At 44.8% G+C, this 24,148-nt stretch overlaps 1 protein-coding gene across 1 annotated transcript in view; it reads left to right on the plus strand.

Annotated features, from left to right (window-relative positions):
* The first annotated feature begins 587 nt into the window (after positions 1 to 587).
* HHLA1 (HHLA1 neighbor of OC90) overlaps positions 588 to 24,148 on the plus strand; it is a 30,724-nt gene continuing 7,163 nt past the window's right edge. The window contains exons 1-11 of the mRNA XM_069959620.1: positions 588 to 615; positions 791 to 841; positions 2,452 to 2,532; positions 6,556 to 6,639; positions 6,731 to 6,814; positions 7,073 to 7,156; positions 10,904 to 10,960; positions 11,062 to 11,148; positions 12,211 to 12,300; positions 14,429 to 15,217; positions 21,866 to 21,937. Of these exons, the coding sequence (XP_069815721.1) occupies positions 588 to 615; positions 791 to 841; positions 2,452 to 2,532; positions 6,556 to 6,639; positions 6,731 to 6,814; positions 7,073 to 7,156; positions 10,904 to 10,960; positions 11,062 to 11,148; positions 12,211 to 12,300; positions 14,429 to 15,217; positions 21,866 to 21,937 (1,507 nt within the window). The remainder of the gene's footprint in view (positions 616 to 790; positions 842 to 2,451; positions 2,533 to 6,555; positions 6,640 to 6,730; positions 6,815 to 7,072; positions 7,157 to 10,903; positions 10,961 to 11,061; positions 11,149 to 12,210; positions 12,301 to 14,428; positions 15,218 to 21,865; positions 21,938 to 24,148) is intronic.

The following is a 24,148-nucleotide window of genomic DNA, read 5'->3' on the forward strand; positions in this document are numbered from 1 at the left end:
ACTTATCAGCTGCTGTATGTCCTGCAGGAAAGAGTGTATTCTTTCCAGTCTGACACAGTGCTCTCTGTTGCCACCTCTGTCCATGTCAGGAACTGTCCAGAGCAGGAGAGGTTTTCTATGGGGATTTGCTGCTGCTCTGGACAGTTCCTGACATGGACAAAGGTGGCAGCAGAGAGCACTGTGTCAGACTGGGAAGAATACACCACTTCCTGCAGGACATACAGCAGCTGATAAGTACTGGAAGACTGGAGATTTTTTTTAAATAGAAGTAAATGACAAATATCGCCGGACTTAAAAATGTCCCCGCATCTCCAGCGCTACGGGGATTTATGTAGAGGCGGACTGCGCACCGCTGAAAACCTACGCCAGCTGAGGACTGGTTTTCTGCGTATCTTTTGGCGGAACGGATGGTGAATTGCGCGGACTCTGAGTCCGCGCCCTCCGTTCCGACTGCCTCTGTAAAACTGTTAGATAGCTTCCATCTTGTTCAGCCAATCAGAGCTGAGCAACCTGTGTCATCTGACAAAGGGAGGCTGGTTTAACAGGGCTTAGACCCGCCTCCCTCTTGATGATGTCATTGTCACAAAATGGCTTCCTGGGGTCAACAGTCATTAGGTAAGAATGAGTTTACTTCACTTCCTGGTGAGGGGTTGAGGGGGGGGGTGCAGATAGGTGATTTAAGCATATTACAGTGTTATATAACTTTGTAATGTGTTTCAATTACTGGGGAAAAGCTTTTGGCTGGAGTACCCCTTTAAGCTTTTGTTATGATGCTGTTTATGTCTTTTAGGCCCAAGCCTAACAGAAGAGAAGCAGAGATTAGCTATCCTGGACACAACAGGTGACGTCTTTCCTTAACTTCATATATTTATGGTCCTCCCTCTTTTCTTTAACCCATTTTACCCTATTTTTACCCCCTAAGTCCATGTTATGGGTCTCCCGATAAGAAAACCATAGGTTGTCCTGCTGCTAAGATGACCATTAATCAGCAGGAGCAGGTCCTTTATTTCCCTGCAGTGCCCCCACAGGGGAAATGCAGTATTACAGTTTCCAATAACATTTTTGGGCCATAATAAGGTTTGTTTGTTTTTTTGTTGACAATTATCCCTCTTGACCCCTTCATACACATGAACGTGCAGCATGGGAAACTGTGTATGTGTTCTGTATGGAGAGGAGAGGGGTAAGCCGCAGCCAGACTTCTCTGGAGCCAGCTTGTCCCTCCCAGGACAATAGGGTTGGCCAGAAAAATGCAAACACACTGGACCCTTCAGTACACCGACATCATGACATCATCTGTTGGTGGAGAGTGAGGAGCTTAAGGCGGACATCTTTATTATAAGGTGTATGGGCACCTTTAGGTGTAATGTGGGAACCCACCACTATTAGCTCAGCCTTCTCTTAGAGGGTGTTTACATAAAACTAGATCCACCCCTTGGAAACATAACTGGAATTATTCAGTGTTCTTAAAGGGACCTTGTCATATTAAAAATGCAGTCCTACCCGCCAGCACCATGTTATAGAGCAGGGGGAGCTGAGCGGGTTGATTTATAGTTTTTGGGGAGGGGGGACGATTGTAGAACCTGCCAATTTTTTAGTCTAAACCTCTGCTCATTCTGGCTTTAGGAGTCCAGTGGGCGGTCCTACCCTGTATGACTGTGTATAGAGACAGTCTACTCAGTTCCTACAGCTCTATGACCTGCTACTAGAAGGTGATGGGTTCCCTTCAAATTGAAAAGGCCCCAAAATAAAATCCCCTATATATATAAAGGGGGGAGATTGATCAAACCTTGTGCCGAGGAACAGTTGCCCGTAGCAACCAATCAGATTCAAGCTTTCATTTTTAAAAAGGCCTCTGAACATGGAAACCTGATTGGTTGTTATGGTAACAGCTCCTACTGAACAAGGATTGATCAATATCCCCCATTACCCAAATAACTGAACAAGTGATCTGCAGTGTACGGCCATCTGATGAGCCCCTTCTGATTGTTTGACAACAGGCTTCATGACTGTAACAACTAGCAGAATTGTGAATGCAGCTCTGAGTGTTAATCAGAATCAGTAGAAGATACATATGGGGGGAATTTATCAGGATCAGTGTACCTATACGCAGGTCTTACAAAAATCCTCCCTCCATGCTGGATTTACTAAGAGGAGTACGACTATTAGTACATCCAGCTGACATTTTGCTGCCACATGGCAGGCACAGAAATCTTGGAGCAGCCATAGATTTCTGTCATGAGGTAAGCCTGCTGCCAGGCATAATTCAGGATAAATCAGGTGCTGCCCTCCCCCTTGCCCACCCATTAGGTGAACCGGGCCTACACCAGTTGTCTTATAAATTCTATAAAGTTTTATAAATTCTCCCAATGTTTATTAATTATTAATCGACAATGGCGCTTAAATCTGGAAACACCCTCTAAATTATTTTTTATTATTTACTTTTTTCCTTAGAAATCCCTGCGGCCTCTGTTGATCTTTCTCAATTTAATTTCACCGATTTAGTGAATGGAATGCTCAGCATGGCTCTCAGAAGTAAGTGGAATCCTACCCAAGTCACTGTGAATGTCATGGGATGAGGGAGTGCCACCTTAAAACATTTTGGATACAGTGTAACCTGATTCTATTGGGAATTAGCCAATAAGGCTGCTATCGAACTCTGACATCATCCTGTTCTACGCTTGCTTCCTCTGCAGTGACAACCCGCTCAGCCAATCACTGACTGAGTCAGGACAGCATTGTGGCCAGTTATTGGCTGAGCAGATGGGGGACCACATGATGTAACAGTCGGAACCAGGAAGGAGAATATCTAGTTCCCTTCTTTAAGGGTCCCATAAAGTCAGCTTAACCTGCTAATTTTGATGGGATCGGCCAACTGTCTAATGTGTATGGGGGCTTCCTGTCTCTCTCAGGCGATGTCGGGGGACAGAAGGAGTGGACACGTTGGATTTAATGTCCAACCCTTTAGTTCTCTAAGAGGTAAGCCTCTGCCAAAGGAGTCTGACAGCTGCTTACACTCAGCTGAGGAGATCATTGAGAGATTTAGCCACCCGCTACTGCATAGGCATGGGTACCTTTAATAGTTGATATGCCGTGGCCTGGGTTCCTGGAAGTGATGTTGGGCCGGCTGGTGGGTTCTGGTGTTTTGAAGGCTACTTGTCACGGTGGCCAGGAGTGGTAACACCCACCCCCGGACACACGGCAACCGGACCTTGGTTAAAACTAAGGTACAAGTGGGGTGGTAGGGAAGACAGAGTGCCACTTTAAACAGCTTTCAAACAGCTTTACTTAGGAAAGGTCAAAAATAGTGACAAACAGTGACCAGGAACTTAGAGCAAAAATAATCAGTACTAATACTCTAATACTCCAATAGATAGATAGGTGAGTTGATAGAAGAAACTGTAACAGGTGTCAGGAACTGGATAGGAGGGTCCTTGCCTAGTGTACTAAGTACTCTGCCACGATGTGGTGAAGTATCTTGAGAGTGTTCACATATGTCCCAGTTATCTCACCTAACCGCCTTCTGCCCCACAGTGTGGGGTTTCCGTCCTATTAGGGTAGTACAAGTCCCAGGTCTCTGCTCTGGGTGGAGCTGGCTTGTAGTTTCCTTCCTACAAAGCTGAGCATCGCTCAGTAGAGAGCGGCTTTCTGGCACTGTGCTCTACTGCAGGTCCAGTCATGCGTTATCTTTCCCTTTTCTCTATGGTGGATGACTGTCCTGTTTTAGCAGTAATAATCCTCGGCGTAGGGAGGATGAAGACACCCTTTTCTCCTGTTTCCCTAAGAGTCTTGTCTAGCAACTCATGAAGGCTGGGTAGCTACTATATACATGTCCTGCCTGACCTGTAGCCAGATGCTAACTAACTGACTCAGCGTGCCTTCACACCTACCGGATCCGCAGCGGATCTCACTTCTGCAGATTCGCAGCTAGATCAGCTGCGGATCCAGTATCATTCACCCCTATGATAGCACATACTCGCAGTGGGATTGACATCCTGCTGTGAGTATGCGCTTTAACTCCCTGGTGCCCGCAGCCCCGCCGCCCACATCCCCGTCCCATCAGCCCCGCCGCTGCGGTGCACTGATCGGCTGAGCGGGACCAGAGCCGGGAGCCTCACTGCAGCCGCGCCGCCGAGCAGGTAACGTATGCTCTCGGTGACAGGCTGCAGGATGCGGGGGATGGAGGATGCCGGGGATGCGGGCGGCGGGGATGCGGGCACCAGGAAGTTAAAGCACATACTCACAGCAGGATGTCAATCCCGCTGCAAGTATGTGCTATCATAGGGGTGAATAATACTGGATCCGCAGCTGATCTCGCTGTGAATCCGCAGAAGTGAGATCCGCTGCGGATCCGGTAGGTGTGAAGGCACCCTAAAGGAAGTTGTTACTAGAGAGGGAAAGGTGTGTGTAGCTGAACCTAGTGTTAGCCATAGCTGTGCTGTGTGAGAGGGACATCTAGTGGTTGGAGTAAGGAACAGCGGCCTCGTGTCCTAACCTGTGACACTAGAGAGATACACTTTTACCAAGGTATAAGAAGAAGAACAAAAACACGTAGTGGGACACTACAGATTAAAAAACAAAACAAAAAACAATAGCAACTAGAGATGAGAGAGCACCAAAATACTAAAACGTTCTTTACTCGAGTGCTTGATTTGAGTAACGAGTCCCATTGAAATCAATAAGAGACTCCACTATTTAACCTGGTGCCCCCCTGCCTGGCTGAGCTGTAAGTACCTGGTTAATCTGAAAGTGAAGGTCTTGCCCCCAGGGACTGTGCTCTGTTGGTAGGGAGGGGAGCGGGGAAATTATACTTACCATTCCAGTCTTCCATCTGTCTTCACTATTGCTGCTCAGCCAATCAGCATCTGCAGTCTTGCCTCAGCTGCTGATTGGCTGCTGATCTGCAATAGTGAAGACAGCTAGAAGACCACTTCGGTAAGTATACTTTCCCTGCTCCCCCCCCCCCCCCCCAATATGGTTTTAAGTGTACCTATCAGTCCTTCTGGATTAGCCAAGATATCCTCCGCTAATCTGGAAGGTTGGGTCTCCACGAAAACATCTGATTGTGTCTCTGTATCCATGGAGAGCTGACCTTCCGCATTAGCAGAAGATCTCTCTGCTGATCTGGAAAAAAGATTTCCCTTTGATCTGACATTGCTTTATATTGCAATACATGGGAAATTCTGTAAAAACCTTAGGCTAGGTTCACACTGCTGTGTTTTTTGCACTCTGTTTTTAAAAAAAAAAGAAGAAAAAACGGATTAAAAAAAACGCATTTATTTGTGTGCATCTGTTTTGATCTTTTTCTATTAAATTCCATTTAAAAAAAAAAAAAAGCATAAAAAAACTGACCAAACGGCATCCAAAGCATTTTGATAATTTTTTAATTTTTATAATGAAGTCAATCGAAAAACAGATCAAATCGGATGCACACAAATACATCCATTTTTTATCCGTTTTTTTGCATAAAAAAAAGAATGAAAAAACAGACTGCAAAAACGCAGTGTGAACCTGGCCTTAATCTGAGTGCCGACAGATTTATATACAGCCAGCATTTTCCTATAAGTAACAGAGGATTGGTTAGCGCGGTCTCTGATGCCTCCCAGGATATCTCCTGAGTATTCACCAGGACGTGTAGCTTCCGAGCTCGTCGTATTTACTGCAGAAATGAAGATATCATTGAGGAGCTTAATCTGGATGAGACCCGAGGACAGATAAACCTACATTACAGTAGTCACTTCTGTCAAACGCTCCGTCACCCACTGAGAGGATGTAATCTGCAGCATGTCTGCTCAGCGATATAACATTGCACATGGAGGAAACCATCACTGACTGATAGAGAAAATAGTGAGCCCGGAAACTGAGTGAGTAGACAGGAGCGCAGCCATGTTTTCCAGGACTCCCTAGGGCTGCATCCAACTTCTTCACCCACCGGTAATCAAATGCTGAACAATAGGACTCGAGCATGCTCCAGTTGTGCTCACCTCTATGAGCGAGGGTATTACAGGGGGACTATATACTATTTATACTACATGAAGTAAATGGTCACTGTTGTTAAAAAATGTTAGAACCTATGTGATTCATTTCTTATTTGTAAATCACTATATATATATATATATATATATATATATAAAATCAACTGACGCCTTTGCACAGGAAAAGAGTCTTGGCTACTAGGTTTTAATCTGCTGTTCAATGCCTGTTGTCAGGGAAAATCTGTCTCCAGTAACAGCTATAGCAAGACAAATTGCAGGAAGTGGGGGGCGGGGTTTACCATGTGCTATGTGCAGCAGAGAAGCAGAAAACATGGGAAATCCAGGCCTGTAAACTGTGAGCAAGTCTTTCTGCTGAAGATTACCGGTACTGCTTCTCAAAGGTAAATCAAGAGTTCCCTCTAACCTCTGACCTTCCATAAGGTTTTGGACAGCTATGTAAATAGCAGGGTATCTCTTGCTGCAGTGTAATCTAAGATCACATAGGGTTTCTGATCTGACCACCAAAGATATCATTGTATGATGACTTCTATAATATAATTCATGACCAATATCTGTTTTACAGGTACCAAAAAGTTCTTCTCCTTCCTGAGCGTGACGTCCTACAGCTCGTTCGCCTTCCATAAGGTTTCGATCCTTATTTACAATAGTATGTTTCACCGAACGATTAGTTTCCAAACCTGAACCAAAAGGAGACGTCTTTAACAAATGGTTCATGTACCTTCTTCCCTTATTTGCAGTTTCCAACCTAAAATATGTCGACTACCACAAGTTCCCCATGAGGTATTGCTACTGTCTGAACAACAGGACCAATGACTTGGCAGGTGAGCTTTCAATCACTTTCCGGAGGATATTTTTGTAAGTTTTTGAACCATAAGATCAGGGAAAGTCTAGAAGATGCGCGGCCAGTGGGTCAATGTTCAATGGTGTCTTTGGACATGAGAAACTGAGAATATTAGTACAAGAAATGAAACCTTGTAAAGCGCAAAGTCATCGTACATTGAAATTCTTCTGAAACTTGACAATATATATTTTTTTTTATTCAACTTTAACATCTCTACTATGTCTTCATTTACTTCTAGATTACACTCTTCTGCTACTAGATATCATTGGAAATTACACCAGCTCTCTAAAAGAACTCTTTAAATCCACGTCCATTGTTTCAGGTCAGTCTGCCACTCTCGCCGCCAGGTATTATAAGAATAAGGTTGGGTTGACACTACGTTTTTGCAATCCATTTTTTGCAAAAAACGGATGAAAAACGGCTGAAAAAACCTGTATCTGTTATTTTTTAGCATACACAAAAACGTAGTCAACCTCATTTCTGTGTCCGTTAAAAAAATGTATAAAATGTAAAAAATGTTTTGAGTATACGTACACAAAAACGGATGCACACAAAGGCATCCATTTTTGGACAGGACATGTAAGCATAGATGAACACATTTTTCTAACAGCACTCAAACCATTAAGAGCCTGCAATCGTTTAGCTGTTTTTGTGCGGTTCGTTTAAGGTTTGTTTCGAACAAACTTAAACTTTACATTAAAGTTGGGCAAATCTGCCAAACCGAACTTTTGAAAAGTTTTGTTGCTGGGCCTTAACTGGCATCCATGTTGACTACTGGTGTGCCTGCCCTTGCCTCCTTGTTGGCTGTCCACCCGGGGAAAGCAGCTCAACATGAAGATTCTGGTTATCTCCTTTCCTCCTCCTCCTCTTCCCCCTCTTCCTTCAATTCTCAGCCAACAGCCAAGTCTTATTCCACCATGCAGTGTCTGGCCTAATTATTGGGAGGCTCAATTGCTTCCTCACTCACTTTTTATGGTTCTCTGTGTCCTCACTGCCATGCTCTGACGTCACACTACGTCTGCGGAGGAGCGGGACTGGTTGCCCGCCGATCGCGCCACCGCCAACCAGCCAGCAGTTTTATTTTATTATTTTTTTATTCTTACTCTGTGTCAGGCCTAATTTTTGTGAGGTTTCATGCCTGCCTCATCGAAAGGCCAGTAATTGCCACTTTATGTTTTTTTTTTTCTAACCTTCAATTTAAATTTTAAAATCATATCGACTTCAATTCAAGTGCAATTTTGCAGGGCTGTCTGGTCATCTATTGTATCTCCAAGATACACGCCACTGTTCAAAGGAACAGACAGTGATAATGGTGGATCCTAATTTAGCATCCTTGTGTTGTCCATTTTGTACCAGACAATTTGTGGATGTCAACTTCCGGATGTCCTTTCATTTTTTAGCTCGGGGCCTCTTAAGAAGACTGTATTGTTATTCTTCGTCCCTACCTCCAAAGAGATGCCTATCATGCACAACTGCATGAGGGTGTGAGGCTAAATCTAGCCGGCTAGATTTAGGCGCAGCAGCACTGCCGTGGGTAAGCACCAACAGGCGGTGCTCAAACTGCTGAACAGCATCTTCTACCTTCCTTGGATCTTTTAGCCGTTTTGAAGGCAGGATTGGCCAGGCCTTTTACCAGTAGCTTCTTTCCTTCCTTGGATGTTGCAGTAGCCTTTTTGAAGGCAGGATTGACCAGGTCTTTTTAATACACAGGCTACCGCACTTGCCGTCTCTTAGAGCAGTGCTTCCCAACCTTTTCCACCTTGGGGCACCCCTTGGAAAAAAAAATTACCTCAGGCATCCCTACTAAATAATGTTCTACAAAATAAAAAAAATGTCATACAGTGACTCACAGGTGACGTCTTCTTTGATCTGAGGAGTCACTTTCCCTTTTCCTCTCCATCCGGCCCAGACCTCCATGATGATTTCTTCCAGCTACTTTTCATATCTTCAGAACCTGCGAGACAAACAATTTAGGCTCCGCACATTTCTAGCAACTTCCTTCCCTTTCTCCCTCCTGTCGGCTCCCATAGTAACTGCGCTGTTTGGTGTTATGTGCAGTTAAGCGAGTAGGAATGTGGGATGCCCCCTGTATGTAGGATACCCTGCTGTCCCCCCATGAACTAATAATTCCCCCAGAGTTCCCCCATGAACTAATAATGCCCCTAGAGGTTCCCCCATGAACTAATAATGCCCCCATGAACTAATAATGCCCCCAGAGGTGCCCCCATGAACTAATAATGCCCCCAGAGGTGCCCCCATATACTAATAATGTCCCAGGGGTGGGCTCCATATACTAATAATGCCCCCAGAGGTGCCCCCATATACTAATAATGCCCCCAGAGGTGCCCCCATGAGCTAATAATGCCCCCAGAGGTGCCCCCATATACTAATAATGCCCCCATAGGCTGCTGGCATGAAGTGCCGGCGGCCTATGGGAGTGAATATAGGAGCAGGATGCCGACACTTCCTGCTCCTATATTCTGCTTACTTTAATGTTCCGCCCGCTCATAGTGCGGGCGGAACATGAAAGTGATCAGTGCATCCCGAGAAGCTGTGCGGCCGCAGCTTCTCGGGATGTTAAAGAGACAGCGCTTATTTCCCACCAGGATCCCGCGGCACCCCTGGCGGGTTCTCCCGGCACACCAGTGTGCCGCGGCACCCCGGTTGGGAAACGCTGTCTTAGAGATTCTTTAAAGGATTGAAAGTGTATTCGTTCAAATTCCGGGGCCTCTTAAGAAGACTTTATTGTTTTGTGTGTCCTCACTGCCATGCTCTAAAGTCACATTACGTCTGCCAAGGAGCGGGACTGGTTGCCAGGGGTCTGCTGATCGCGCCCCCGCCAACCAGCCAGCTGTTTTATTTTTTATTTTTTTGGTCTAGCTGTGCCTGGGGCCTCACAACCCCCGGTCGAGAGGCATCAGGTGTACCCTTGATGGTGACTGACAGCTGACCTAGCCAGTTAGCTGTCAGCACCCGGGTTCTTTTCCACTAAATATCCCAGCCCCTGGACTCACTCCAATTTTTGGGTGGGCTCACTTGCTTAGTCACTCACTTTTATTGTTTCTATGTGGGCTTAATGCCATGCAGTGTCTGGCCTAATTTTGGGGAGGCTCACTTGCTTCCTCACTCACTTTTAATGGTTCTCTGTGTGCTCACTGCCATGCTTGGTCTGTTATAATTTTTGGAAGGCTGACTGGCTACCGCTTCTACCTTGTTCGCTCTGTTCTCACCGCCATGCTGTGTCAGGCTGAAATTTTTGGCTGGTTCATGATAAGCTACCTCTGTTTTAATGGTTCCCTGTGTTCTCAATGCCATGCTGTGTCAGGCTGAGTTTTTGGGTGGTCCATATGCCTACCTCTGTTTTAACCAGGCTGTTGCCCAGAATTAGGCATAATGGTGCCATTAGGCAGCCTCAGAGGCATGCATACATGCTGCCCCTGCTGTTTTCTGTCCATTTCCTTGGTGTTTCCATCATTTTCTGAGGTTGACAGGTTTTCACACGACGTTCCCTCTACCGAACTTGGGTCCCCTGCAAAAATGCTCGAGTCTCCCATTGACTTCAATGGGGTTTGTTACTCGAAAAGAGCACTCGAGTATCAGGAGATATTTGTCTCGAGTAATGAGCACCTGAGCAATTTAGTACTCGCTCATCACTACTTGTGTCTAAACTTGTCACATATAGATTTTAATCCCTGCCTATACTTGGTTTATGAGCCTGAAAGGCGGAGTTACTTAGTATGGACATGTGTACCCAAGCTGTCAATCATTGATGACTCCTCCCACTTGGCTCTTAAGCCAAGAATGAACAGATATAGAAATCAATAAATGCCAAGTCATACTGAATCTTTTCCTATAAACCCATATATCAATCCGCTCAGCTCTCCCGGCTCTATAACATAGCGCTATCAGTAAGGCTGCTCTCGCTTGTGTATTTTGTAGTAAAACTTTTTCATGCGTGGAACTTATTTATTATTTTTAGGAAACGTAATTGAGTTTGGAAATCTGACCTAGGCGATGGCAGAGTCAAGGTCGTTTCTCCCGATGACTAAGGAATGTCTTTTTCTTTCAGTAAGCCAAAGCAATGAATCAGACTGCATATATTTCTGTGTGATGACAGGCAGAACAGGTAAATGAAATGTCATTAGAGAAACAAGAACCCAGAACCCCAAATAGTTTTGTTTTTTTTAAGATCCTTTATCAAAATTTTTTTTTTTACATTTTTATTAGGGAGAAATTTATCAGACTTGTGGGATTTGACACGGAAGCCTCCGGTCGTAAATCTTACCTTCCCCCCGAATATTTCCTCTGCGCTGGGTAAGTCATACGTAGCGTGAATAAATAATGAATGTGATTATATCCGGGAGGGGGAGGGGGGGGGGAAGCGGCAAATAAACGTGAAACATATCAATCTCATAAATCCTTATAATTAAATGGCGCTGTGATAAACACGGCGGACCTCGCTGATTCTCTGCCCGTAATTGGTCGTTCATCTCAATAAGTTCCTCGTCTTTGTTTCCTTCTATTTGTCAATCACTTCATTGCATCAATGCAGCAGAAAACAGAGAATTACGGTTCCTGCTAATTTTCAGATGCCGATTAACTCTTACCTGTCGCCGACCAAGAGTAAGAGTGCTGCCAAACCAGCTATATATCTATTGTATTGACTCCCATTATAATTAGACTTGTATACCAAACTACCGCTCAACTCTTAAAGGGACAGCTGTTTCATGCTGCCGGAACCACAAGACGCATAAAACAGAGTACGGCAACTATGATTTACTCTGAAACTCATGGTTTTACAAGTAGAAATGATTGAACAGCGGAAAATCTTAGGTTCTATAGAACTTGAACCTTGTTGAACCTTCCGCATTTGATTCCTAATGCCTCCCCGATGCTGGAGACATCCCGGGGACCGCCTGGAATTCCGGGACTAAGCCAAGGTAATAGGTCCCCCCCCTGGGCACTCTCCTACTTCCGCATGGACCGTGAAGACATCAGCAATCTAATGCGGAAGGTTTGGTTATGTTTGAGTCCGATTGAACTTAGGATTTTCCGAGGTTCGATCAACTCTAGTCAGGAACTGTCCAGAGCAGGAGAGGTTTTCTATGAGGATTTGCTGCTGCCCTAGACAGTTCCTGACATGGACAGAGATGGCAGCAGAGAGCACTGTGTCAGACTGGAAAGAATACACCACTTCCTGCAGGACATACAGCAGCTGATAAATACTAAAAGACTGGAGATTTTTAAATGGAAGTAATTTACAAATCTATATAACTTGCAGGTACCATTTGATTTGAAAATAAATAAATAAAATAAAATAAAATAAAAAAATAGCCGGACTACCTCTTCAATTTTTGTTTTCTGTTTTTACATCAGATTTAGAATCCATTCTGCCAAACTTGATCACATCTGCTGAAAATACAGAAATTATTAAGAATGTTCCAGTAGAACTATGGACGGCAAAAAGTAAGTGCACCCCGAATGCATGCATTTCAGAAAGTTTCTGATTGTTTACTTGATTCCATTCGTTGCAGACATACACGGGAACACTTTTTTTTTAGTTCTTACTCTGAATTTTGTAGTTAAAGGGGTTTTGTCATCTCGACTAATATAGTTATTCTTGTAGGACTAGTCAAATTAAATACTTTTGCAGATCCACTTGACAAACCCTACAAGTAAATTAGTTGAGATGGGAATAACAATCATTTGGTCAAATCACGGTTGTAATAAACAAGCTGGTTGGGTGATGAAGATAGGGGCCGGCATATTCTCTACCGCGATGGAGTTCATAGCAGCTTAATTCCATGGTGGGTGGGGCTCATGTATATTAAGGGTGGGGCTTTCCATATCAGGGAGGTGCTTACATCAGCAAAGTACTTTTTTCTCTATGGAAAATATCCATCATCATTTCAGACCAGAAAACTGATATGGTGTTCATGATAAGAGTGGGGCACAGTTAAAAGGGTATTCTGGTGGGAGGAAAAAATTGATAGAAATCCCCTCCTGCTCTAAACATTTCCTGACATGGACAGAGGTGGCAGCAGAGAGCACTGTGTCAGACTGGAAAGAATACACCACTTCCTGCAGGACATACAGCAGCTGACAAGTACTGGAAGACTGGAGATTTTTAAATAGATGCAATTTACAATTTGTATAACTTTCTGACAACAGTTGATTTGAATGGGGACAATTACGTCCTGGGTCGTCTAGGGGTTAAAGAAAAGAAGGGGGTTCTTTTCTTTAACCCCTAAACGACCCAGGACGTAAATGTACGTCCTGGTGCCGCTAAGGGAGTTCAGAGGGGGACCACACGGTGACCTTGCTCTGAAACGCCACGATCCTGGCTGCTATCTGCCATGCCCGCTAATTAGCCATTTAAATACAGCTGTTAAAGCTGACAGCTGCATTTAAATGGCTGCTTTAACATATACCTGGTGGTCTAGTGGGGAGATAGCGGTGGAGTGATTCCTCCATCTTGTCCAGCCGGGGGTCTACGCCGTAATGGAGCTGATCCTGGCTTGGCAATCTATTGTTCTTGGCTGCAGCAGCCGAGAGCAATAGAACACTGATCTCATGGATCTATGCAGTATATCTGTACTATATCTATATATCTATACAGCAAAGATCTTAATGAAAGATCAGTGAAGTTATACTAGAAGTCCCCCAGGGAATAACCCTAACCCCAGGGGGAATAACCCTAACCCCAGGAGGACTTCTAGTATGTGTAAAAAAAAAAAATCCCCTCCCCTAATCAAAGTTTGAATCACCCCCCTTTTCTAATTTTATAAATAAAGATTAATAAATTAAAAAAAATACACATTTTGTATCACCGCATGCGTAATCGCCCGAGCCATTAAATTATCACATTCTTGATGTCGCATGGTAAACGTCGTAAGCACAAAAAAATTCCAAAGTGCAATATTAAGCATTTTTGGTTGCATCAAATCCAGAAAAATTGTAATAAATGCGATCATAAAGTCACATATAAACAAACAAGGTACCGATAAAAAGTACACATCATGGCGCAAAAAATGACACCTCACAAACCCCCATAGACCAAAGGATAAAAGCGTTATAAGCCTGGTCATATAGCAATTTTAAGGAACTTTTTTTTTTTTAAGTTGTAATTTTTTAAAAGCCATCAAATAAAATAAAAGTTACACAAGTTACATATCATTGTAATCGTACTGACTTGGGGAACATATATAACAAGTCAGTTTTACCATAGGACAAACGACGTAAACACAAAACACCCCCAAACGAAAAAAAATTCCATTTTATTTTCAATTTCACCACACATGCTTTCGCAGCATACTTTATGCAAAAATTAAGCCTTTCATTTCAAAGTACATTTAGTGTCGCAAAAAATAAGGGCCCATGTTGGTCTCTAGGTGAATAAAGGCAAGTGCTATGGCCTTTTAAGCATGAGGAGTTAAAAACGAAAGAGCAAAAATAATAATTGACCGGGTCTTTTAAGGGTTAATGGGGTAATAGGGCAAAGAAGGGTTTGCCAGCTGATGCAACAGGCACAATGGATTATAATGGTCTGTATTTTAGTCCTGGATGTAACTAACATGTACTTTCCATCTTCCAGCCTCTACAAGTTCCTCCATAGATGAAGGACTTCCTGGTGTCCGAACAGTCACCGGCCATCATACCAGTCAAGGACCTTTTGACCTTGGGTCGACAAGGAAAAAACCTTTGGAAGAATCAGAAACTTTGTTGGGAAAACAAAACTACTCAGTTTTTACCACTGAAGAACTTTTGAGATTTCAGACTGTCCCCCCCACCAAGCTCCCACCAGTCATCCCCGGAGTTGCTTCGAAAGAGGATAAAATTTCCCCCACCAAATCGCCTTCCTCGGTAGACACCATAGCGCACAAAGCAGATCCGCAACCTTCAGACAAACTTTCTTTGCGTCCTCACAACACTTTAAAGGATCACAGTGTCTTGTTCTTGAGTCACAAAGCTCAAAATGGGTCTTCGTTGAAGGTGCCGGGGTGGACAACCATTGCTGCCTTAGAAATGTTGCAAAGACCATTCACCATGATGCCTTTATGGACGGGCAGTGGCCTACAACATGAGAACATGTCGGCCACCACAAGGATGACTGTGCCTAGTGGACAGGACCCTCAGACCCAAACAGGTCCTTCAAGAAGAGCATCATCAATGGATGTGCCTACTGGGAGTATTGATGCCAGGCATACAGTGGGGTCCACTTGGATGACTTCTCCATCACATCGAGGAATCTCTGTGGAGATGACGCCCCTGCGGGCAGATAGTGATTTCTCTGATAAACACAAAGTTGTCACTACAAGAAAGCCGACACAAATAACCAACGGGAAGAAACATCCGATTCGTCCAGTGACTCTTCCACTCATGCGTAAGTATTGTGTGTGATTATTACTATGGGCCCTATTCCACCGGACGATTATCGTTCAGATTATCGTTAAATTGTTTGAATCTAAACGATAATCGTTCGGTTGCAATGCAGTTAACGATTAACGACCGAACGAGAAATCGTTGATGGCTTTATAAGATCTGGACCTATTTTTATTGTTACTCGTTCGCAAAACGTTCGCAAATCGTTCGCATTCAATAAGACATTGTTTGCAGTAGATACGAACGCAATAGCGAAGAAAAAACGCAAATACGATCATAAGTAACGATTATCGTTCCATGGAAATAAGTGAACGTTTTCAGGTCTTTCGCAATAGCGGTCGTTTGAGATCGTTAATCGTTAACGATAATGCGAACGATAATCGTCCGGTGGAATAGGGCCCTAAGTCATCCACCTTTACAGATTGGCTGATAGTGATGGGTCCAGCTTCTCAAACACCAAGTCAGCTCTCCTCCCAGATTGTGCTCTTCTCCCTGGCACACTTTTGCCGTAGCCCCCAGTCACCTGATGGGTGGGCAGTTGGGTGCGGCACAGCGGGGAGGAGACATGACCTCCGAATTTATCAAGGTTTAAACCGGCGTAAACCAGGCAAAAATCTACACTTGCTCCAGCTCAGATGTAGATTTTTGTTCAATGCCTGCACCAGGCACAGGGCTGGCCGGCTGGCACCTGTTAGTAAATCTGTATGGGGGGAAAGGGGCGGGGCTTTATCTAAGACTGGCGAGTATGAGTATTCCAGCCTTAATAAATGTCCCCCTATGCATGCTAAATGGTTGCACCAAAAAAAATGATCCGTTCTACTACATTAAAGGGGTAATCCAGGCAAACAAAATGTTTATGAATCAACTGGTGTTGAAAAGTTATACAGATTTGTAAAGTACTTCTAATTAAAAAAAACTCAAATTTTCCAGTACTTAGCTGCTGTACGTCCTGCAGGAAGTGGTGTATTCTTTCCATTCTGACCCAGTTTTCTCTGCTGCCACCTCTGTCCATGTCAGGAACTGTCCAGAGCAGCAGCAAATCCCCAGTGGAGAGGCATATTGTTGCCTCTGGCCAAAAGAGTAATTGACAGGGCTGGGAGCCAGTGGTTTCTGGCCCTGTCAAATATAGTGCCACATTGCTTACAGGTAAAGGGCGAGCGTCAGCACCCAGTGACATTTGCCCAGGGGCAGGGAAGTGCATCCTGAATTCTGGGCAGTTTCTGGATTCACATCTGGAGCTGTGCTGGATTCTGGTTATCCTCTATACGATTCTATGGGGCATCCATGCTGGAAAAGTCCTGCAGGGTGTTTGTGCCCAATAGAACCCTACGGGTGCGGAAACCTATGTGAATTTCCTAATAAGAAATTAAGATATATTTTTCCTGACATCTAAAGGGAATGTATCACATACTGTAGGTTTTCTTTTACTGAGTCAGACACTAGAAATTGTTTTTTTTATTCCAATCTGTTTCTATTTTCTATTTTTTATTTCACTTTTTGTACATTGTTATGGGGGCGGCCATCTTGCCTAAGCTATTTTTAACAGCATTTGGTGGCATGCCTTACAGCAAGCCTCATGGACATAGACGACAATAGACAGACTCTGTCCCCTTGAGATGAATGTGAAACATTACTGAGCGCGCTCTGTGACCTGTAAAGAGGTGATTCCACAGGGAGCTGCTATCGTCTCCTCTATCTACTGGTGTCACATGACGCTGCAATGCTGTACAGATCACTTTACAGCAGCTTCCTCTTCTCACCACAGACACAAAAGGAAGTCTCAGCTTAGTTTAAGCCCCTAGTGGTGAGAATGAAAACTTCAAGATCTCAGGATTATTTTATAATATAGAGAGCGAATATGTCTTCCGCTAAAACTTAAGGAGCACAAAGATTTGGGAAGTGTCGTCTCATATTTTTCATTTTCTATTGATAGATGAAGCTGATATATAGACTGAGCACCGCTGTGTGCCGCTGTGGCCGTGGTATCCCTGGAGGGAATGAATGCAGTGGCGACTGCTCTCTCTATTTGTCTTTATAAATGTTTAACATAAAAACATTATTTAAACAATAAGTCATTGTCTGATGACACATTCCCTTTAACTGGTGGATATTATCACTTGCTCTGACCATGATACAAAATGGCCACTAGGTGGCAGCAGTATACAAAGTAATAAATATACCCACTATGCAAATGGGAGACAGACCGCAAAGTGCAAACATAATAAACGCAATATGGGAGTTACTGGCCCGACAACCATGATGTGGCTGGATATACACACAGTGGGACACTGCACACTCCCAGCATCCCTGTGAGATACAGCTTTCTCACAACAATTCTGACACATTGGCCTTTACTATCGTTCCTACAGTCTAGCAGCTTTGAACTCTTCTGTCCATGACGCTTTTCTTTTTTTCTTCACACCAGCAGATGTGTGATCGGTATATGAATTACCTTTCCCTGCCGAGGTGTGAACTATCATGAGCGTACAGCCATGTGACAGTCGGGCTCACAGGTTATCCAAAAACTTATTATCTACAACTAAAAACTGAGCCATACATGAGATAGAAGGCTAAATAAAGGACAAACAGCGACACCATGGAGTCCATGCATGTATTAGAAGTCCTTGTTTAATGCCCACCATTTGCTGCCATGTTGTTTCAGGCGTTTGTTCCATCATATTCATCACCAGAGATCACCATTGGCTCCCGTCCCCTCTCTCCTGTGGCTGCATGCAGTGTTCTGCCTCTGTCCACGTTCCCGGTCTTCTCCTGTCCTCTGCTACCTCCTCTGTGCCGCAGTTGCAGCTTAAGTGTGGCCTGTCTGAGCTGAAAGGCCGCTTAGCCGATCACTGGACTAGGGGGAGAGGGGGATAAAGACCTAAGAACTATATTGGAACACAGACTGGGGCTGCCTTCTGTGTGGTGGTGTGGTGTCCCACCATGAGTGTTACCAGTATATTACACCCCTCGCAAACGTCTGTACTTAAAGTAACTGTGGTAATGAAGTAGTACCTAAGTTTTGCCACAAGATGTCACTATTGTATGTAACTATACTTATGTTTTGCACAGCTGCAGGTAACCAAAGGGTTATTGTTTATTGTGATCTGTACACCAATAAGGACATTCTCTTCTCTCTACCTATCTTTGAACTCCTTTCTTTCCTTGCTTTCTTCTTTACCACTCACAGGGGATATTACACCACCTGTAGGAAGTTGTCACATGGGGAGAGGAAGTATACACCCACACTTAGTCGGTAGTCTTAGTCTGGTCATTAAGCAGAGAGGACGCAAAACAAGTTGGTCCCTGCTGTGGTCCAACTGGGCCCTGGCTTAGCCAGGTCCTAACTTCAGAACTAGTCTCAGTCTTAGTCAGGTTCCTGTGTAGAGCAGATGCACATGGGAGACTCAGACACCAGTTTCTTGAAAGCAGCACTTCCACACACTATAAAGTGTTATCAAGGGAGAGGATAAGTCAGAGAAACCCCAACCCATGCCGAGAACAAGTCTAAAAGCGCAGGACAGTATCCTGATAACACAAGGAACTGATCCGGATAGAGCAAAGTTGATAGAAGCCTGCTTCTTCTATCTCGCAACGTGGGTGTTACCAACATTTTGGCCCCTCCGCTCAACTCTAGGATGGGTCACCCGACACTGGTGGGCAAAAGGTGTTATAACGACAAAGGGCGAAACACGGGCACAAGTTAATGTCTACTTTCAAGTCTTCAGTATTCTACTTCTTCTTCTAAAAGTTCCGGCAGAGCACACCCTGGGCTGGGACTCTCACGACACACTTCTCTCTACTACTGTGAACCTGCAGTGCAGACTCTTCTCCACTATTCTGGACTCTCAGCACAAACTCCTCTGAACTACTCTCAGCTCTACTACTCTAAGGGTCCTCAGTACAGCTCCTGCCTTGTCAAGTCTACAGTCTGCTGTCCGCTATTGTACAAAGTATTTGGGTCATCTCCCCTTTCTATGGGTGGCAGTACCGATAGGCCAGGTGGATCACAACGCCACTCCGGACCCCCGTGATACCCAAGGGACCCCCTCCTAGCCCAGCAGGTCACCGACCCCAAGAAAAAGAGTATAGCTCGCCACTCCAAAATAAAAGCAGGTTTGCCTCCATACCTGTGTGCGTCACAACATTTCACCATCTGGCTGAGCTATATCTCGACCAACCACCACAGCAGTCACACGTTACCACCTAGCAAGTGACCAGTCGACCACGTACCACTGTGGGCACCACAGTGCACAGAGGGGGTCTGTCTTCTGTATGGTGGCACAGAGGGGGTCTGTCTTCTGTATGGTGGCACAGAGGGGGGCTGTCTTCTGTATGGTGACACACAGAGGGCTAATACACAATGGAGGGGGGCCTATTATTATGTGAGGGCACAGAGGGAGCCTCAGTACTATTTGAGGACACAAATTGAGCTAAAATACTTCATGGGAGTACAAAATACATGGGACCTGATACATGGCAGTCTGTGGATCAATACAGATGGGGAGTTTGTATAGAAGTTAGGAAGGTGCTGATAGTGGGGTGAGTAATATGCCGGGGCTAATACTGTGGTGTATAATATGCTAGCGGTCTTATACTGGGGTCTATAATATGCTGAGGGCCTGATACTGGAGTCTGTTATGTGCTGGGGTTCTGATACTGGGATTTGTAATGTGCTGGGGGCCCGCTACTGGGTTCTATAATATGCTGAGGGTCTGGTACTAGGGTCTGTAATATGCTGGGACTCTAATACTGGGATCTGTGGTATTCTGGGGTTCTGACACTGGGGTCTGTAATGTGCTGATGGCCTGATAGTGGGATCTTTAAAGTGCTGGGGGCCTGATACTGGGGTCAGTACTGTGCTGAGGGTCTTATTCTGGGATGTGTAATATGCTGGGGTTCTGATACTGGGGTCCGTTATATGCTAGGAGCCTGATATTGGGGTCTGCAATATGCTGGGGGCCTGATACTGGGGTGTGTAATATGCTGGGGGCCTGATACTGGGGTCTGTAATATGCTGGGGGCCTGATACTGGGGTCTGTAATATGCTGTGGAAATATGTAGAAGACGGCACTTCCGTAGCGGTGGTGCTCGAGGTGAGCACAATGTTCAGATATTAGGAAGAGCCCGACACTCACCAAGTAAATTATGCTTCTTTATTGTAGTGTAGCAAACATATGGTACAAGGATGCGTTTCGGCCAAGCATGGCCTTCATCAGCTTAGGGGTGTACCACCCCTAGGGGTACACCCCTAAGCTGATGAAGGCCATGCTTGGCCGAAACGCGTCCTTGTACCATATGTTTGCTACACTACAATAAAGAAGCATAATTTACTTGGTGAGTGCCGGGCTCTTCCTAATATCTGTAATATGCTGTGGGCCTGATACTGGGGTGTGTAATATGCTGGGGGTCTGATACTGGGGTCTGTAATATGCTGGGGGCCTTATACTGGGGTGTGTAATAGGCTTTGGCTTGACAATGGGGTCTGTAATATGCTGGAGCCTCATACTGGGGTCTGTAATATTCTGGAGGCCTGATACTGGGGTGTGTAATATGCTAGGGGCCTGATACTGGGGTGTGTAATATGCTGGGGGCCTGATACTGGGGTGTGTAATATGCTGGGGGCCTGATACTGAGGTCTGTAATACGCTGGGGGCCTGATACTGGGGTCTTTAATATGCTGGGGGGAGGGGGGCCTGACACTGGGGTGTGTAATATGCTGGAGGCCTGATACTGGGGTGTGTAATATGCTGGGGACCTGATACTGGGGTGTGTAATATGCTGGGGGCCTGATACTGGGGTCTGTAATATGCTGGAGGCCTGATACTGGGGTCTATAATATGCTGGGGTTCTGATACTGGGGTCTGTAATACACCGGGGGCCTGATACTGGGGTCTGAATGGGCTGGGTGCCTGATACTGTGATCTATAATATGCTGGGAGCCTGATACTGGGGTGTGTAATATACTGGGGGCCTGATACTGGGATCTATAATATGCCGGGGTCCTGATACTGGGATCTATAATATGCTGGGGGTCTGATACTGGGGTCTTTAAAGGGGTTGTCCGGCGCTAAAAAATTATTCACAGAATAACACACATTACAAAGTTATACAACTTTGTAATGTATGTTATGTCTGTGAATGGCCCCCTTCCCCGTGTTTCCCCCCACCCACGCTAGGCCCGGAAGTGTGGTGCATTATACTCACCGCATATCGTGTCGTCCACGCGCCCACGTCATCAGCCGCTCAGCCGCGATTGGCTGAGCACAGTTATGCTCAGCCAATCGCGGCTGAGCTTCGGATGACGCTGCAGAGGGCGGCCGGCACTCGGGAAGATCGGCCGGCCTCCCGAAGAAGACGTCACTGCTGAGGATCGGAGACCGTGGTCGGCACGTGACAAGTGAGTATAGCGCACCACACTTCCGGGTACACGGGTGGGGGTGGTGGGACACGGGGAAGGGGGCCATTCACAGACATAACATACATTACAAAGTTGTATAACTTTGTAATGTGTGTTATTCTGTGAATAATTTTTTAGCGCCGGACAACCCCTTTAATACTATATATATATCATATTACACACCCCAGTATATATATATCTCCCAACTGTTATTAAAATAATTCCTGTCTTCTTCTTTTCTTCCCCCCACAGAAGTTCTTATTCCGCAAATTAGGCCGACTGTCGAAAGTCCCAGAATATCTCTCATTGCTTACACTAAGTCAAGTAAGTTAAACTTACACCTCTGCCTACTGTATCTTTATATGTTTGCTAATAGCATTTTCATAAAGGTAAAGCTGAAAATTAAAGGGGATCTCTGAAGATTTTTTTTTTTTCTTTTTTTTTTTTTTAACTTTCTGGTAGCAGGAAGTTATGCAGATGTGTAATTTACGTCTATTAAAAATTTCCAGTCTTACGTACTTATCAGCTGCTGTATGTCCTGCAGGAAGCGATGTATCCTTTCCAGTCTGACACAGTGCTCCTTGCTGCCACCTCTGTCCATGTCAGGAACTGTTCAGAGCAGCAGCAAATCCCCATAGAAAACCTCTCCTGCTCTGGACAGTTCCAGACATGGACAGAGGTGTTAGACTGGAAAGAATACACCGCTTCCTGCAGGACATACAGCAGCTGATAAGTACTGGAATACTTTCGTTTTTTTTTTTTTTTTTATAGAATTAATTTACAATCTGTATACATTTCTGACACCAGCTCCCTTCAAAACAATCTTTTTTTCCCCGGAGTATTGCTTTAAGAAAGACTTATGGCTAACACACTTCCATAATTTCGCATCTCTATCAACCAGCAGCTTTTACACCTTATTAGATGGGAAATACTGTGGCGGTCTCATAGGTTGTGTGTGGTGTTGCATCTCATCTCATGTCCAGGTAGCCCCCTGTATCTTTATGTAATACCACACTTCACCAGTAGCAGGCGCTGTATCCTGATACAAGACTTACAGAAATTGAATACTTACCACAATAAACGTAAAGAAGCAAAAAACGATTTCCACAATGATGTGTTTGCGTCGTGTTTTTTTGTGATCCGACTAAACGTCTGGCGCTTACAGAAGATAAGAGGAAGCGTGTCCTTTCCTGCGCAGTAATGGGCTGATTGCTAGGACCTGGCCTTTGACTGCTCTTTGCGGAGGCGTCCCGGCAATGTGATACTGCTATCGGTGACCTTTCATATCCCGTCTTACAAATACCTGCCGATGGTCTTGGGTGCGGAGGGGAAATGTTACAGACATTCCGATATTCTAGAGATAGGGAATTCTAATATATGTAATTTCCCTTTAAGCTCGTAGAACAAATGATTGGGGGTGGGGAGGGTTTCTTTTTTTTTTTTTTCTTTTTTTTTTTGCAGCATCTCGCCCGTGTTCAGCCTCACAAAGACGACTTTTATTTTTACTCGAAGCAGAAAAAGAGACAAAGCGTGGTCTGTCAGCGGAGCGGCCCGATGTATAATTCCACCATAGGATTGTCAGTCGATATTAAGTTGTCAAAATCAAACATTTAAGATGGATTTCAACACGTTATAATTAAGCCCACCGAGATCCTTACGGCCCCCCGTATCACATGACACGGAGGCTCAGGAAGGCCGACCAGACAAAGGACATAGTGATAGGGCAGAGATTTATTATTGTTTACCTTTTAGGGTTATTTTTATGGGATTTTTACACACAGAATCCAAGGAAAAGAAGAGGAAATGTGTTTATTGTAATTCTGGCAACTATGTAACGCTTTGTAAAATACTACAACACAGTGTCATTATCCTGTACCCCAAGTGTCACTATCCTGTACCCCAAGTGTCACTATCCTGTACCCCAAGTGTCATTACCCTGCACCCCAAGTGTTACTATCCTGTACCCCAAGTGTCACTATCCTGTACCCCAAGTGTCATTATCCTGTACCCCAAGTGTTACTATCCTGTACCCCAAGTGTTACTATCCTGTACCCCAAGTGTTACTATCCTGTACCCCAAGTGTCATTATCCTGTACCCCAAGTGTTACTATCCTGTACCCCAAGTGTTACTATCCTCTACCCCAAGTGTCATTATCCTGCTCCCCAAGTGTCACTACCCTGTACCCCAAGTGTAAGCGTGTCATTATCCTGTACCCCAAGTGTCACTATCCTGTACCCCAAGTGTTACTATCCTGTACCCCAAGTGTTACTATCCTGTACCCCAAGTGTTACTATCCTCTACCCTAAGTGTCATTATCCTGCTCCCCAAATGTCACTACCCTGTACCCCAAGTGTAAGCGTGTCACTATCCTGTACCACAAGTGTCATTATCCTCTACCCCAAGTGTCCTTATCCTGTACCCCAAGTATCACTATCCTGTACCCCAAGTGTCATTATCTTGTACCCCAAGTGTCACTATCCTGTACCCCAAGTGTCAGCGTGGTCTTATCCTATACCTCAAGTGTTAGTGTCATT

This window comes from Dendropsophus ebraccatus, chromosome 2, assembly GCF_027789765.1.
Source record: "Dendropsophus ebraccatus isolate aDenEbr1 chromosome 2, aDenEbr1.pat, whole genome shotgun sequence".
NCBI classification, from domain to species: Eukaryota; Metazoa; Chordata; class Amphibia; order Anura; family Hylidae; genus Dendropsophus; species Dendropsophus ebraccatus.